The sequence below is a fragment of the Corvus brachyrhynchos genome, unplaced genomic scaffold, assembly GCF_000691975.1.
Source record: "Corvus brachyrhynchos isolate BGI_N302 unplaced genomic scaffold, ASM69197v1 scaffold42, whole genome shotgun sequence".
NCBI classification, from domain to species: domain Eukaryota; kingdom Metazoa; phylum Chordata; class Aves; order Passeriformes; family Corvidae; genus Corvus; species Corvus brachyrhynchos.
In genome coordinates, this window is record NW_008237242.1 from 4,185,045 (window position 1) to 4,200,403 (window position 15,359).

The 15,359-nt window shown below is 35.8% G+C and overlaps 1 protein-coding gene across 1 annotated transcript in view; it reads right to left on the reverse strand.

The window, feature by feature from the left end:
- HCN1 (hyperpolarization activated cyclic nucleotide gated potassium channel 1) overlaps positions 1 to 15,359 on the reverse strand; it is a 181,515-nt gene that overhangs the window by 88,339 nt on the left and 77,817 nt on the right. The window contains exon 2 of the mRNA XM_017730194.1: positions 6,604 to 6,765. Coding sequence (XP_017585683.1) covers positions 6,604 to 6,765 — 162 coding nt within the window. The remainder of the gene's footprint in view (positions 1 to 6,603; positions 6,766 to 15,359) is intronic.

Below are 15,359 nucleotides of genomic sequence, written 5' to 3' on the forward strand. Positions count from 1 at the left end.
ATCGCACCTGCCCTGCTCACCGGGAGCCGCCAGCGCCCCTGCCGGCTGCGAGCGGAACTGCACCCGAGGGGAAAGGGCCCGACAGCCGAGAAGGCTGGGACTGGGTTTGTGATTGTTTGCTGTTACTGCCATAGTTATTGCTGTTTGTTTGACTGGTTCTACACATATAGATACATAATAGTAAAGAACTGTTATTCCTATTTCCCACATCTTTGCCTAAAAGCCTCTTGATTTCAAAATTACAGTAACTCGGAGGGAAGGGGGCTTGCATCGGCCATTCCAAGGGGGGCTCCTGCCTTCCTTAGCAGACACCTCTCTTTCAAACCAAGACAGTTGATTCTTGAGGGAGAAACACGGAAACTAAATTTTGATGACAAACATGCAAGTTCTTCCTTGCATCTCCTCCTTGACATATTTCTACCAGCTCTTTTGAAAACAAAGAAAAAGTGTGGAAATTAGTTAGTCTCTTTTATCAACTTGTTTTTGTATGCTCCCTCTAAATAATTGTTTCATTATTCTCATCCCATATAAGGAAGACCAGCTTTCTATCGGAAAAAAACAGAAGCATGAAAGGCAGCCAACTAATTCATTACAGAAGTCATCCTCTTTAGCACCTATTATCACATCAGTAAGATAGTGCTACAGTCAACACTCACGAACATGTGTCCTAATTTAGATCCTTCCTCTTGGTTGCATTAAGCACCAATATCTACTGAAATAAGTATCACAAGCAGCATCAAGTAAATACATCAATACTACAACATCAGTCTTAAGCATTTTAGTGAGAGTAAGGTTAGGTGGAAGGGCTTATGACAATAGTTGAGTTTGCAATGCTAAACAATGTTCAGAGTTGGTGGAGTTGTGTGATTACAACCAGGAATACCTTCTTTGAAAGATTATTTTCCCTTTTGAGGTAGTTATTATCCAAATATTCAAGTACAACTTTCCGTATTGTTAAACTTTTAGAAAGTTTTAAACCTCACTGTAATTGATTTTGCACCTTTATTTTTTAGTTCTAAAGGTTCTACATCTGAATTAGCTCATGGCATTAAGACAATAAAGTAAAATTTATAATCTGAGAAGACATTAATGGTAGAAATAATATACAGGAAAAAATCTCAATAACTTTGAGGCACAGGAAATCTAGTAACTGTTTTTATCTAAGCACATCAGAAACCTACTGACAAAAATGCACAGTCCAAAGTATACAAGACATCAAAAAACATACAAAATATTACACCAAGGAGGTTGGAAGGAAGCAAGGAGGTTGTAAAGAAAAATTATTACTACTTCCCATTCTAGGCCTGCAAAAGCAGATGACCTGCTAACCTGTCAGAGAGCACAAAAAAGCATAAACCAAAACATAAGTGGGCTTCCTAAAGCCTCAGCAATTGTTGTAAAAATGAGAACCTGATTTGTTTTTCTCTTCATTGATCACAACACACTGAATTAAATCAACAGTGTCCTCAGATACCATATTTCTCTAGTCCCCACTAGCTTGGCATAAAATTTTGGTATCACAGTTAATGCACCTCCTCAGTCTGCATTAAACCTACCTTGCCATTTAGCACAGCACATCCACAAGATTTTCCTCTGCAGCTTCTTTTACTGTCAAATCACACAAATTAATATATTCTCCCGAGCTAATATATTTTTAGGCCTATCACTTCATGCCAGACCAGTGAAACAGGTCATTACTTCATCATCTTAATGCAGGAGGAAGCAGACTGACCTCAGTGACTAGGTCACTGCTCAGGGCAGGAGAGACCAGTAGCTGAATTCTGAACAGCTGCACATAATAGAAGCAATGTAATTATTCACTGTAGATTCAAAAATATGTGTGTCTTAGTCCTAAGAATGTCAGTTACATATTGTTGTTACCAGTATTACCATATTTCCAAATTGCATTGCAAACAGAGTCTCTGACTTGGGCGATTCCACTAATTTTGATCCCAGTCTATCTCTGATTAGTAATTGCACTTTTATCTGTTCCAACAAGCATTGCATTAACTAAATAGACACACATTAACATAAATATATTACTATAAAATACATTAGAATAGTAGCATACCTCATCTGATCCTCAGTGCCTCTAGTAATCAGATGATTCCCATATGGTCCATACTTTTTAAGTACCTAATATAAGACTATGGGATTTGATTTACATAAGCTTTTATTGCTCAGCATTGCAAATGAAATCAGAGGAATCTAATGCTTTAAATGTGACCCTGTGATATTTTATAATAACAAAAAGGTATTCTGAAACATTTGTGACGCTCTAAATGATGGCTATCACATAATGATCAAATGAAGAAAAAATCTCATGAGAAAATTGGCTTCCCTAATTGCCAACTATAGGGAAGAAGATGCTAAGCTGATGCATTATCCAAAAGGACAAAACCCAATGCAGAATAACACATCAAATGACTATAATGAAATCCTTGAGTTCCACTAAGTAAAACAGAGATCTTACTGGGGAAAAAAAAAAAAGTGATTGTGTAATTGAAAATGGTGTTCATTAGTAAGAAATGTTGAGAATTATAGTTTTGGGTGGTATACTAAATAGCTTTTTTATATATTATATATATGTTAGCATAGTTCTTAGGGCATTATAAATCCTCACCATCTCCTGCCCTTCTGAATTTCCCTATCGAATATTCATTTAAGTAATTCATTTTATAATGAGAGAGACTACCAGATTCTACAGCAGAAATTCCCAAATTCTTTTACTAGCAATGCTGACACTATCAGAGATGAAGGTCTGATTTCCTTTGCCCTGAGGAAATTATGAGACACAAAGGGGCATCAGTACAATACAAAATCCCGGGTTACTAAATCCAAACCTAAAACACCCTGAGAGCTGCAAACAATCCAACTGCAAGGACAGAAAGGAAAAGACAAAACAAAATAAATCAGAGTACCTGAAGGAAAGTAAGGCCTTTCCAAAAGCTTTACAGACCCTTTTGACTTTTAAAAAACTCACCGTTCAAGTTAAATTCTATACCTCTCTGCTACTTTTATCTCATTAATAGAACATTATAAATAAAAAAAAACTGTGAAGGCCAGGTAAATACCTTGCTTAAGGGATCATGTGTTCTCCTAACCATACAACTAATTATTGCAAATACAGACAGGAAAATACAGGCTGGGAATCTTCAGATACTGTTAGTAATGATCTGCTGCAAGGGATGCTTTATTGAAGGCTGTGATGTTTAGATGGCCAGATGGCATCAGTGTCATTGCTCATCTGTACTTGCCTAGAAACCCTTTCCATACAAGACCTGACTAGGTGAGTTCATCAGCTGGGACTCACAGACCGGTTTTGGAATTACTGCGTCTGAAACTGAATGCAGAATCTGAGTTTGCACAGACTGAGTATGGCAGAAGACCACTGTGCTTTTCTGGTTTTGTGTATACCTAGTTTCAACTGCAAGTTTTACTCCTAATTTTCTAAGGAACTACTGGCTCAAACTACGAGGCATGACAACAATGTTTAGTCTATGAGTCATTATGGAAATACACCAGTCTAAAGCAACGCAAATCGGAAAGCTGAGGATAAATTACACAAGATAATAGGCTTTCTGAGCCAAGGAGAAATTAGGCAGCATCGTTAAGAAAGTCTGTGAAACTTCTTCAGAAAAGACCTTCTTTAGGAATGAAAAAATCCTGGTGTCAAAAAAACTAGGAACGGCTTCAAAGAGCTATATTCCCTCCTACAAGTAATTGACTCTTATTTTGTTTGTAATAAGGGCTGGAATGTGACTTAAAGTGTGGGGGGAAAAGAGCTGCTACTTACTTTCATTTTATATTTACCAGTGTTCTTATTTTTAATGACCAGTACACTGATATTCTGGAAGAGGTCAGCTCTGGCAGTCATTTCATTGCAAGATGAGGGCCTATGTTAGGAATTGGCCAAGAAGGTCAAGCTTAGCGTACAGATGCAATATGGGCTCATAATAATTACTATTATGGAAGAGAGTACGCCAATGGGATCTGAACAATTTTGTTGAACTACTTATGCTGTAGGTTGGTACAGTACTAACCAGTGGTGATCTTATCCCCTTTTACAGATAGGGCTTTCCATTTTATAGTCTTCTTTGTGTTGGACTATGATGTTTTTATTAACCTTTCAAAGATAAAAATCCAACTAATTTGTTTTGTTTTAATTGCATTCAGTCACGTTGTTCAGAGAGCTAGTAAGCAACGTGCAACTTGGGTTCATTTTCCTATTCCTCTGTGACATTAAACTAAATCTGTGTTATTTTCCTTTACCGTATTTATAAATTAAAACCATGATCATGCCTGTGGAATTTGGGTAGTTTTGTGTATCAGTTCAAAAACAGAAGAAACAGCTTTCAAGAGAAGGCTTTTAAAAGTTCTTGCATTCTGCAGCCTCAAGCAACTAATGTGCAAGACAGAAAGGAACTGTGGACTGGAAGAGTAGGCTGGGCTGTGTCAGTTGAGGAGACAGCATGTCATCCTTCTGACGTCCTTACTTCCTTTATCATCAGATTACCTGCAAATGCTTTGACTCACCACTGACTTATATTGTGGAAAAACTGACTTTTTCTGGGTGAGCACACATCGGTTTGAGTAAGTCTCCAAGCAAGCCAATGATTGCAATGAACAAGTTCAAAATTTTACTTTTCGTCCAAGCCCCAGTACCTGGTGCAGTCATTTCAGTAACAAAGGTTAAAATTCAGAGTAGATTAAATTGTTAATATTCTACAGCATTCTGGGAGAGTAAGGTTTCCCTCTTGCCAAAGCTCTTGCAGTACCAGGAACATGAAACCCTTCCAAACTCCAAAGTCAACTGTCAGTTAGACTCTGAATACACCAGAAAAGCACATAACCATCATCATTATCATCAACATCCTTCTGTTATCTCTATCATTTTAGAGGACTGATATTCCATGGCAGCTTCCGGGTCTATTTTCAGTGCTAAAGAATTCATTCCCAGAGCCTGGAAAACAATCAAGAAATGTCTTGTAACACCATGACACAGTCAGAAGAAAGGTCTAGCTAGATGTTCTGCCTAACAGTGGCAAATATGCTCCTGATTGCAGGTTGGCAGCCCACCATTCTTTCGCTTGTCACTGGCCTAAAAGACTGTCTATGCTGTGAACTTTATATTGAAATTTCTCCTCAATGTTCATTCAACATAAACAATTTAGTTGCTGTCAGAAAAATTTTATAGGTGCAACTTTCAGAAAAGATCTCTCCAAGATTATGTGGACAGTAGAAAGAGAGTATTGTTTCCATAAAAAAAAGCCCTGAATGTTGGTAGGCAGAAAGAAAGCTCTGAGCATGTGCATAGCGTGTACAGCTTACTTAAGACTGAATGTAGCTCATAAGGAGCAGAGAGAATTTAATAGTTCAGTGTTTTCTAAAAGTTAAATACTTCAATTAAGTGTAATCCAAGGCTTCCTTTCACGCGCTAGCATGATTTTCATCCAGATCTTTAAAAAGCTGATAGAAAATTTACGCTTTGCAAATGTGAATGGAAGATGTTAGAAAGCAGAACACAGAATATAGCAGAATGGAAAGATGTGCCAGTCAGCACTGCGGTGACCTACTTTTATTGCAGCAATCCCATTTTTGAAGATATGTCAGTATTTTTTTTAGAAAAGGCACAATGAGATGTCAGCAAACATGCTGCTTATCATTAAAGATGTTGCCTGATGACTGCAAATACTTGTCTGCGTGACTGACAATCTTAGTCAAGGAGCTCCGACATTAATGTGCAGTACCATGTTCCTAAAGGAACAAATACTGTTATGATTCTACAGTAGGAATATGTGAGACTGAGCAAGATGCCCATCTACAGTAAAGGTGATGGTTAATAGATCCTAAGATTACAAAAACCAGAGAGACACATATTTTCAGATTACCAATAAGGGAGCTTCTTGGGGCTTTTTTTTTTGGCTATAGGTCCATTCTGACAATTTCACTGTATTTACTACAAAAATGTTCTATATACTGCTGCATTATCTGACTTGGTAAAAAATTTGTATTTTTCACAGCCATTGTCCTTTAAGTAGAAAGTCATTACCTGTCCTTATAAATAACACACAGTCACATTCTGTCCTTGAACAGTCTGTTCTCACACAGAAAATTATCACACAGCTGAGCCTATTTATCTTATTTTACGTGGAAAAATCTTGATCTGTGTGTTGGGAACAATGGATCATTACGTAACTCAGAAGTTTACAAACTGAGGAAAACATTAGATGAAACTAACGCCAATAATCTACCTTCAGTAGCATTCTGAAACTATGGCCTAAACTGGAAGCACTGGTGAACTGAGTGTTTCCATATTTCTTTTGGGTGGCTGTTTTTAGTGAATAAGGGTTAATACATTATACTGACTTTAAAACTGAAAGCATTTTCTGGCTCATTTACTGACAACGAGTCAATATAATTTTATTGACCATGAGGACTACAGAACAAACTTTAGCAAGTGAGCCAACAAAATATGAGAGTAACCTTGAATAAATTGCAGGGCAGCATATTACTAGGCATGTGTTTTTACTCTAAATTCTGAAGCTAACTGTTTAGAAAAATAATGTTTAGAAAGCACAATGAAAAATGAACAATACTTACAACCATACCGTTTAGGGACACCCAGCAATCTGGTGGGAAATCCTGGAGTAATGGTACTAAAAACTGTAGACAACCATCCCAGTGGCACAGCAGGAGCATCATTCCAATCAGATTAAAGATTCTCACCACTGCACTGGCCAGATCGTATGTCATGTGGAAAATCTGCAGACAAAAATTACAGGTGATGTACATGTTGCAAATCAGAAATAAAACTCATTTTATTCTCATCAGGCAAGTTAAAGAAGTGTCATCCTGAACTTCTAAAAAAGCTGAGGTTTCTAAGGAAGGATCATTAATTTGAGCACATTAATTTCAGCAGAGAACCATACTGACACACCTGGCTCTTGGATGCATGCCAGTGTTATGTAAGCTGCTGAAAAAGGCATATATTGGCTAGAAGTCACTCACTAAAGTGTTTTCTTAAAGACTCCAACTCCTTTCAATTGAAGCAAGATTCACAAATTAAAAAATATTTGGGTAAAGCTAGTGACACCGTTAGTTGCCTATGAACTTGGTATTTAAATACCCAAAAGCAGTGGGAGATTTAATGACCCCTTTAGAAGATTCACTTTTGCTTTAAATGCACAAAAATCTGAGTGAAGAAACAATACCAGCAGTGTTACATTTTTTGGTTTCTACTTCTATACTATTAATCCAATTTGCATATACCAGTTCCCCAATCAAAAATGACAAAAAGGTAGTGTATAGCTCTTAATCATTGGCATTTCCCTAAAATACTGATAATTCTGTGGCTACTACATCTGTAGTATGTATGTTCATATCAAACTAATACAGTAAGTTGGATTTCAAAGCATTCCTCCATTCTTAAGACACAAACCATCTGCATCTGAAAAGCATCTTACAGTAAATCACATATAAAATTCTCAAAAACAACAGAGGTTTTTCATGGGAAAATTTGTTAGACAGAATTTTCATGAAAAGCAGCAGTCAGCTGCCAAATATCATAAAAAAATGCATTTAGTAGTTCTCTACTATTGGTTTTAATGTACTTCCAGTCTATAAATACAGACATATTCTGTACTTTTTACACAATTCAATCAACTAAAAGTAAATATATAAACATATAAATATATATAGAAACATTTTAATATGCATGATTTTCACTATGAAGGAGCTGTATTTAGAAGCTGAAGAATGGCCAGTTGGTATTTCACGGAAGTATAAAATACTATTTAATAGTGTGGCTAGACATAGAAATCAGAGGATTTAGGACTGAAGACATCAGATTGCTAGAGGTGTATGGGCATACTGGCACATGACATTTTGTGTTTGTAAATAAAAGAATTCACACATGAAAGAGGGAATGTTTGTGTCCTAACCTTTACATATCTAAACTAAAAGCAAAAATTAAGTACCCACATTGTAAATGAATTTATATATGACAAATGCAAATATGGAGAGCACATTGTGATGTCTTCAACTTTCTGTTAGTGGGAGTTGGTCATTGCTTGAAAATGGCAGTCTATGTTTTGAGTTCCAAAAGGCAAAATCTGCATATTAGAAACATACCTCAAATATTAACACTATGTACAAAACATGTTTTCAGTTTAGGGGATTTAAAGAGAATATATTCCAAATTCCAGTTCAACAGTCATTGGAAACAGATGCTTGTAACATAAATCCTATCCAAATACCATCTAGCTGCTGTCAAAATTGGGAAGATAACACTGATATTTAGGAGATACCGTAAACAGTAAGAAAGTGTCACTATTACACATTTTTCTTGCTAAGAAATGTGTTTATGTTACAGCTATTTCAATAGCTTCAATTTCAGTAGCTGTTATGAACCAAAAGAGCGGATGTGTGCACTGAAATAATCTTCTTTTGAAGAACTGGAAAAAATGGCAAGGATTACTACTGGTTTGGAATACTAGCACTCATTTAGGTTGTACTTTGTCCGCATGGTTCCTATACTACAACTGCAAATAGCAGATAATTTCTGATGACATGAAAAGTGTCAGAAATTTTCCTTCATATTTCCCATTAGGCTTTACTGTAAGAGACCCAGGGAAAGACCTGATTGTCAAAACTCTTCAGAGTCCAAACCAAGCAGTCACATATACCCAAGACTCCTGAATCCTCATTCGGCCTCTTCAACAATGGGCTTAGGCACTGTGCTGTTGGGCTTGGGCTTTTCGAGGACCATTGCATCTTGTCACTGTTTTCTTCAAAGCCTTTTCATTATCAGTGTGCCTCTGAAGAAATGGTCACATATTCCAAGAATGCTAAAATGTTGAAAATTTTGTATGAAACCAAATCCATCAAAGGAAACTATTGCAACAGTCTGTGTAAAACACTGCAAACTTCCATCATTTTTGAAACTGCTCCAGAAGTAGTTTCTGTGAAGCTTAGTGCTCCATGTTAAAAATGCTTGAACATATCCAGGATGTTATCTAGATTGCATAACATGGTAATATTTTATCAGCATTTCAAACATACCATTCTTTTATCACTTATCTTTTGCTTATATAGTCTAATATTTGTGTAGTCTATCCTAATAACTGTGATGCCTCTGTGTTAAAGAAGTTAACTTTAACACAAAAATCTTAAGCAAGTGTTGAAAAAACCTTTGAAAATAATCTCTGCATATTCACTTGCTGAAATAACAGCAGGTTTTTTTTCACGAAGGAATTTATGGAAATGCATATTTCATTGGAAAAAAAATTAAATACTGCAAGCATACAGTGTAAAATGTAAACAACAATATTTGCCCATAGTATTGTATTGACATATTTATACTTGTGGGTGGGAGGGGTGGGATGTGTTGATTTTTTTTAAACTAATAACCAAAATGCCCTGTGGACTGAAGTCATACATTGCATGTTTAATGTTCTCCCGTTCAGGAATTGATTGTGATACATTGAAACAAGAGTAGCAAAAGAAGTCATATTTTTATAGCTTATTTTTGGTAATTGCAAATTACAATTCCTGTATTAATGAGCTAAACCGCATTAAAACTCCTAGGAGATATGTGAAGTGTAGTTTTCTCAGACATAAACTGGAGCACAGGAAACTAATGCCATGCATTTGAGCAAATGGTGGCTTGCCCATCAGCTGGACCTCCAGCAAATCTAAGACCACAAATCAATTCACCTTGATTCTGCAGTACAGATGTGTGCTCAAATCTCTCTGTTTCATTGAATTTCTTAACAAAACTATTACTATTATTAAAAATATAACAATACTATTAATAACAAAAAGAACTCAAAGACTTGCACACAACTAAAGTTAAGCTCCTAAGCCCTTCACTCATGCAGATAAATATAAATGGCTATCATTAAACATATACCATGCAAAAATACCATGGAAATAAGCAGAAATTACAACTGCAAAACATGTCTGAAAATCTGGCTGCTTTATTTATTTATTTATTAGATTCTTAATTTCATACCTAAATATTTAGGTTTAACCAGGAAGAGCTGTAAATTTTGGACAATGCATTTCTAAAAAATTAATAGAATTACTTAAGATTACTGCACCTGAGAAAAAATTAAAATTCTCCTGAGAAAAAACTCTTCCCACAGTTTTGTTTCATATAATAGGAAAGATTTCATAAATATTTCTCCTTTTCATTACTACTCAGCTCATTACTACTCAGCTTCATTTCAATTACACATGATAGTTTTTATTATCATGTTTGTCTGCTTATGTTTGGCTATAATACTGCCATTTTTCACAGTTTCCATACACTTGAAAAATGTTTAATAAAATTTTAGCCTGTGAACTTGCTTCTAAGAACTCATGATTTCTTCCTAAATTAATTTTACAAGCTTTTATCAATAGCCTGGAAACCTTAAATTTTTTCCTGAATAACTGACAATGCCTCTGACAATGGCTGAAATGGAACCACAGGTTAACAGTTTCCATTATTTTGGCACAGTATTGCTCACAGGGAATAAGAAATTGCTGAAGAAGTCAGACTTCACATGTTTTATCTCAGTTTTCACTCACACTTTATTAATGACTCCTTTTATTCCCATGTAAGAAGCAGAAAGCAGGCTGTTCCTTCCTCACATTTATAATGGAGTGTATGTATCAAACTGGTCCTGCTAACTTTGATTTCTGAGCTTGAGACAGAAAAACTATTCCAGTCTTACTAGCCCACATGCTTAACTGTATTTGAGGGCTGTCATATTCAATTAACAGCACACGTATAGTTTAACTAAGTGAACACAAAATTTGTTGAACTGCTGTCGTGGAATGCATAGGTTACCTCTTCTGCCTTCTGATAACTGGCATGTAATATTTGTTCAGTTGTGATTTTTAGTTCCATTCAGAATCATACAATCATAGAACCACAAAAAAGATGGAAATGACCTCAAAGATCAGCAAGTCTAGCTTTTGACCAAACACCACCATGCCATCTAGTCCATGGCACCAAGTGCCACATCCGGTAGTTTTTTGAACACTTCCAGGGATGGTGACTCCACTGCCTTTGATTTTTAGATTCAGTTTATATGAATATTGGTTAATATAAATTATCAGAATTTAATTCTGATTAAATGAAAAAATTTCTTAGAAAAACTTAATTCAAATCTCAGATCATTGAGTTCATGAGGTGTCATGAGACACCTCTTCCACTTCTCAGAAGTACTAAGGGTGCTTAGCACCACAAAGCTCTCTTAGGTTTAGTCTTCAAACTAAGATCTGCACCATGCCTTGGGCAGTATGAAACGGCACTTGCACCAAGTGAGCTGTGTGTGGAGCCTGGAATGTTAAACAGCCACAGTGGGGAAACAGGGAGAGCCACACATGTGCAGCTCTGGAAGGCACGCTGAAACCTGCACTTAGAGCAACAGTGAAACTCCAGGCTAGACTGCAGGGCAAAATAACAGTTATAAAAGTGACAAGGTTTTGGTTTTTTTTTTCAGTCTCTGAGTCAGCCCAAAATTATTAGGTTTATCCCTCAGAGCACCAACTAAACAGAGATCATAAACTGTAGGATCTGAATTTTCCTACCTGAGCTGAATGTTTACTTTTAAGATAGTACTTGCAACAAAGTTCCCCTGGAAATAAAGTAATATAAAAGGGAGAGCACAACGCCTCTTTTTGAGCATCCATCTCTCAATCTTCTTTAAACAATGAAAGGCAACCGTGGCTTTTTTGTTTATCCGTTTCATATTTGACAAGTCAGCTTCAAAAGATATTCTTCATAAATATCACTTGGGATACCATAGGTCTGATTCAGCTCCTACCAAAACCAGTTTCTTTCAGAGTTGCAGGTTACCACACTCTACACTGGAAATATGTCTGCACAAGTAGAGGTAAACATGCATTGATTGAAATGCCTGGCTATGCCCTCAGGGCAACATTTTACACTCAACTGACTCCTGATATGTCTGCCTAACTTTATGATAAATAATTCATCACTGATAATTCAGTAGTGGGAAAAGGTATATATCATTATCTAATCCAATTGTATTTGTGACCTTAAGATGATGACAAATGCAAAGATCTGCTTCTGCTTTAGTTGGCCCTAAAGGGAAAACAGTGATTTAATAAACAGAGCAAACTATTTTTAATCAAACATATTCAGAAAAAAAGAGCTGAGAATGGCCTGTTTTATGTGACCTTTAAAATTTGTTACTTTCTAGACGGAGTCAATCTGACATTAGGTTTTATAATAGGAGTCTCATTTATTCCAATTCAAGGAAATGTACAAATAGAAGCCAGCTTCTGCTGATCAAAAAGAACAGCGCAACAAAATAGAAATATGACAGGTTAAACCTGACAGCATTAATGTAACTAATTTGCTGAAGGAATATTTAGGCAAGACTTGAAAGGGTAATGTATAACCAGGAAGCAATATTTATTTACCACATATAAATTCTGCAATATTTGTTTTCTACTGTAAATTGGCCAGTGCCATACTAAATATCAATTCTCACACAGAGGGCATGCCTTCCCTGTCATAATGTGTGGTTTTTCTATCCTTGTGTCATAAATGTGTGGGACCTGTCCCGACATCTAAATAGAGAGGAGCAGTCACTTTATCTCCACAATGAAAAAAGCAAGCAAATGACAAAGTATCCAGGATTCTGAAATAAAATACCCAGTGCAAATTCTCACTTGTTTCTACAGAGGTGGAGGTCTCATTCATCACTTACACTGATGACACAAAGTAACTTATTAGGCTAAGCTTTTATCTTAAGTGAAGCAAAGTAAAACAAAAAACATTTCACAGCTGTCAGAAAGACATACACATGCAATACTAACAGCATGCCTCTGTGACAAAGTTCAGCTGAAACTCTTCTCCTTAAGTCATAGTACCAAACTGAGTGTGACCATATGGCAAATAATACTGGAACTGTACATGAACATAGAGATTGACAGCTTTGGCAGCTTGATGTGTAGGTCTATTCCCACTTCAACATTATTTCAAACATCAGCATCACCTGAACTTCAGCTCAAGCTTCTTGATGGGTCAAGTATCTTCACTGACAGCATCACTGAACTCAAGCTGGAGACCTCTGAGCATGGAACTGAGCTAGAAGGGACATTTATTATTTTTCATAATTATTATATCTTACAAAGAAGGCAGCTAGGAGATACAGCCAGTTTCTAAATGGCCAAAATTATTATTTAAGATTTTTCTTACTAGCTGAGCAAGAGGAATTGTTTCTTTTATTAATGTGAAGATGTACTTTGGCAGCAACAAGAGAAGAGAAATAAGATATTTCCCATCACTCTTCACCACAGCAGGGATTCCCACTACGCCAAAAAGGCAGTTGAACAAGAAATGTGAATCCTAAAAAATATCACTGCTTGCAACTTTTCAAACATCAGATACCTGACTGCATGTTTAGAAATTAGTATCAGATTCTGAAGTCTACGTTCCCTAATTTTAACAGACTTGCACGAGCAGTTTTCATCCTTAGTGAATCTGAAAAAAGTAATAAATACCAGACTTACATTTAAAAAGAAATCTACCATAAAATATACCTAAATGCCAAGACAATACAGGGAGAACCTTAGGAAGTACCAAAGTCTTCACAAAAAATGCATGCCTGATAAAATTAATTCTACATTTTTGATCATTCAAGTCTCTCAAACCCTGAACCCATTTTTATCTCCCATTTTAAGGCATAACTTTGGAGTAAATTACACTCTACCCTCAGCACACTAGGTCTTTTCCTCAGAGACAGGTATTTAGGAGAGAGAACAGGGCAGTGCCCTGACTGTACCTTAGACTGAAACCGGTGGGACACGATCCAGTCCCCAGACTCCTGAATCTAACAGCATAATTCAATCAAAATAAAAAAAAACAAAGCAGCTACAATGTTTTCTATGCATTTAGAAACACATAGAAAGCAACAGCATATCCAACATATGTACAGTCATCATTGTACAAATAGGACGCATGTAACCAACTTCTTTCAAACTCAGTATATTCTTGACCTTTCTTTTTTTTTTTTTTTAAGGTAGTTAATATTTTTATCTTCCCATCTCTGTGAATAAAACATGAAATCAGATACTTTTTGATAACTCATGAAGTACCAAAAGATTAGATGTACACAGAAACTTGAAAGTTTTCACATTTACAAAAATTGTATCTGAAACTATTGCTGCAAAACAGTTTTTTCCCTAGATGTGCCTGTCATAACATGGGGCAAATACTTCAAGTAGCTCCTCTTGTTTCAGCCAGAACCAGGTTTGGGAAGCAAAAGAAAGTGTGTGTAGGAAAGCAAAAGAAACTTTTCTCTTGCATGATCCTAACTCCTCCTAAAAGTATCACTTTGAGATTTAAGTGGATGGTTCATTAACCACAGTTCTTTTTACATGATGCCTTCTCCCCAGGTCACACTGCCACATAGCTGAGCTTCAAATCAATTGTCCTAATTATAATATGGCAGTGTAATGATCTCACTGAAAACAATAGAAATAATGAAGAATATTTCTTCTGGGGAATTTAAGCTGATGTCTTTCTGAAGCTGTTGAGGTTAATCTTCCAAACACGGAAATAATGTGCAAGGAATTGAAAATTAGTAATTATGTTAAATTTCCTGTGGAATAAAACTTCTGAGATGAAACTGGTTCTCAATGCTTTATTTTAATAGCATGCAATACCTTCCTTTTAAAAAGCCCAAGAAATGTTGCTTTATGAGGCACATTGTTTTAATGTTTATAGATTTGAGTTGTTAAGATTAGATATAATGTGAATAAAATATGTAAAATTTCATTCTGTATGGGAATCTGAATTCTGCTTTTTATAGTAAATTAATTGAAGAGTTCATAGGTCAATAGTTACAAAAAAACCCCAACACTATCAGTACAATTCAACGTAGTTGATTAATGCTAATATTGTGTGAAATTTGGAACTGTTCATGAGTTGAATGCTTAAAGTCCTAAACACAAGAAATCCATTTGTTCCTATGAAAATCTTGTAATAGCAAATACAATCAAGTCACTCATATATTATAATAACACAGAGACATAAAAATCCAAGAAGTAACATCTAAAAGTATATATGCGAGTTAATTATTCTTCCAGTAAGGAATCAGTGATTTGTGGTCTAAATCAATGCTTCATAATATTGACAAATGATTTTAAAAATTATACGGATAATTGAACGAAATTATAGAAAACCTTTCTTGTGGGAAGTGCAAATGAAGTCTGCAGTTAAAATCTTACTGCCACTCAAAACCACATAGAAGATATCTTTTAGAGTTTTAAAAGCCTAATTAAAAAAAAAAAAGAAAAAAAAAAAAAAAAAAAGATGCCTGGGCAGGTACAAA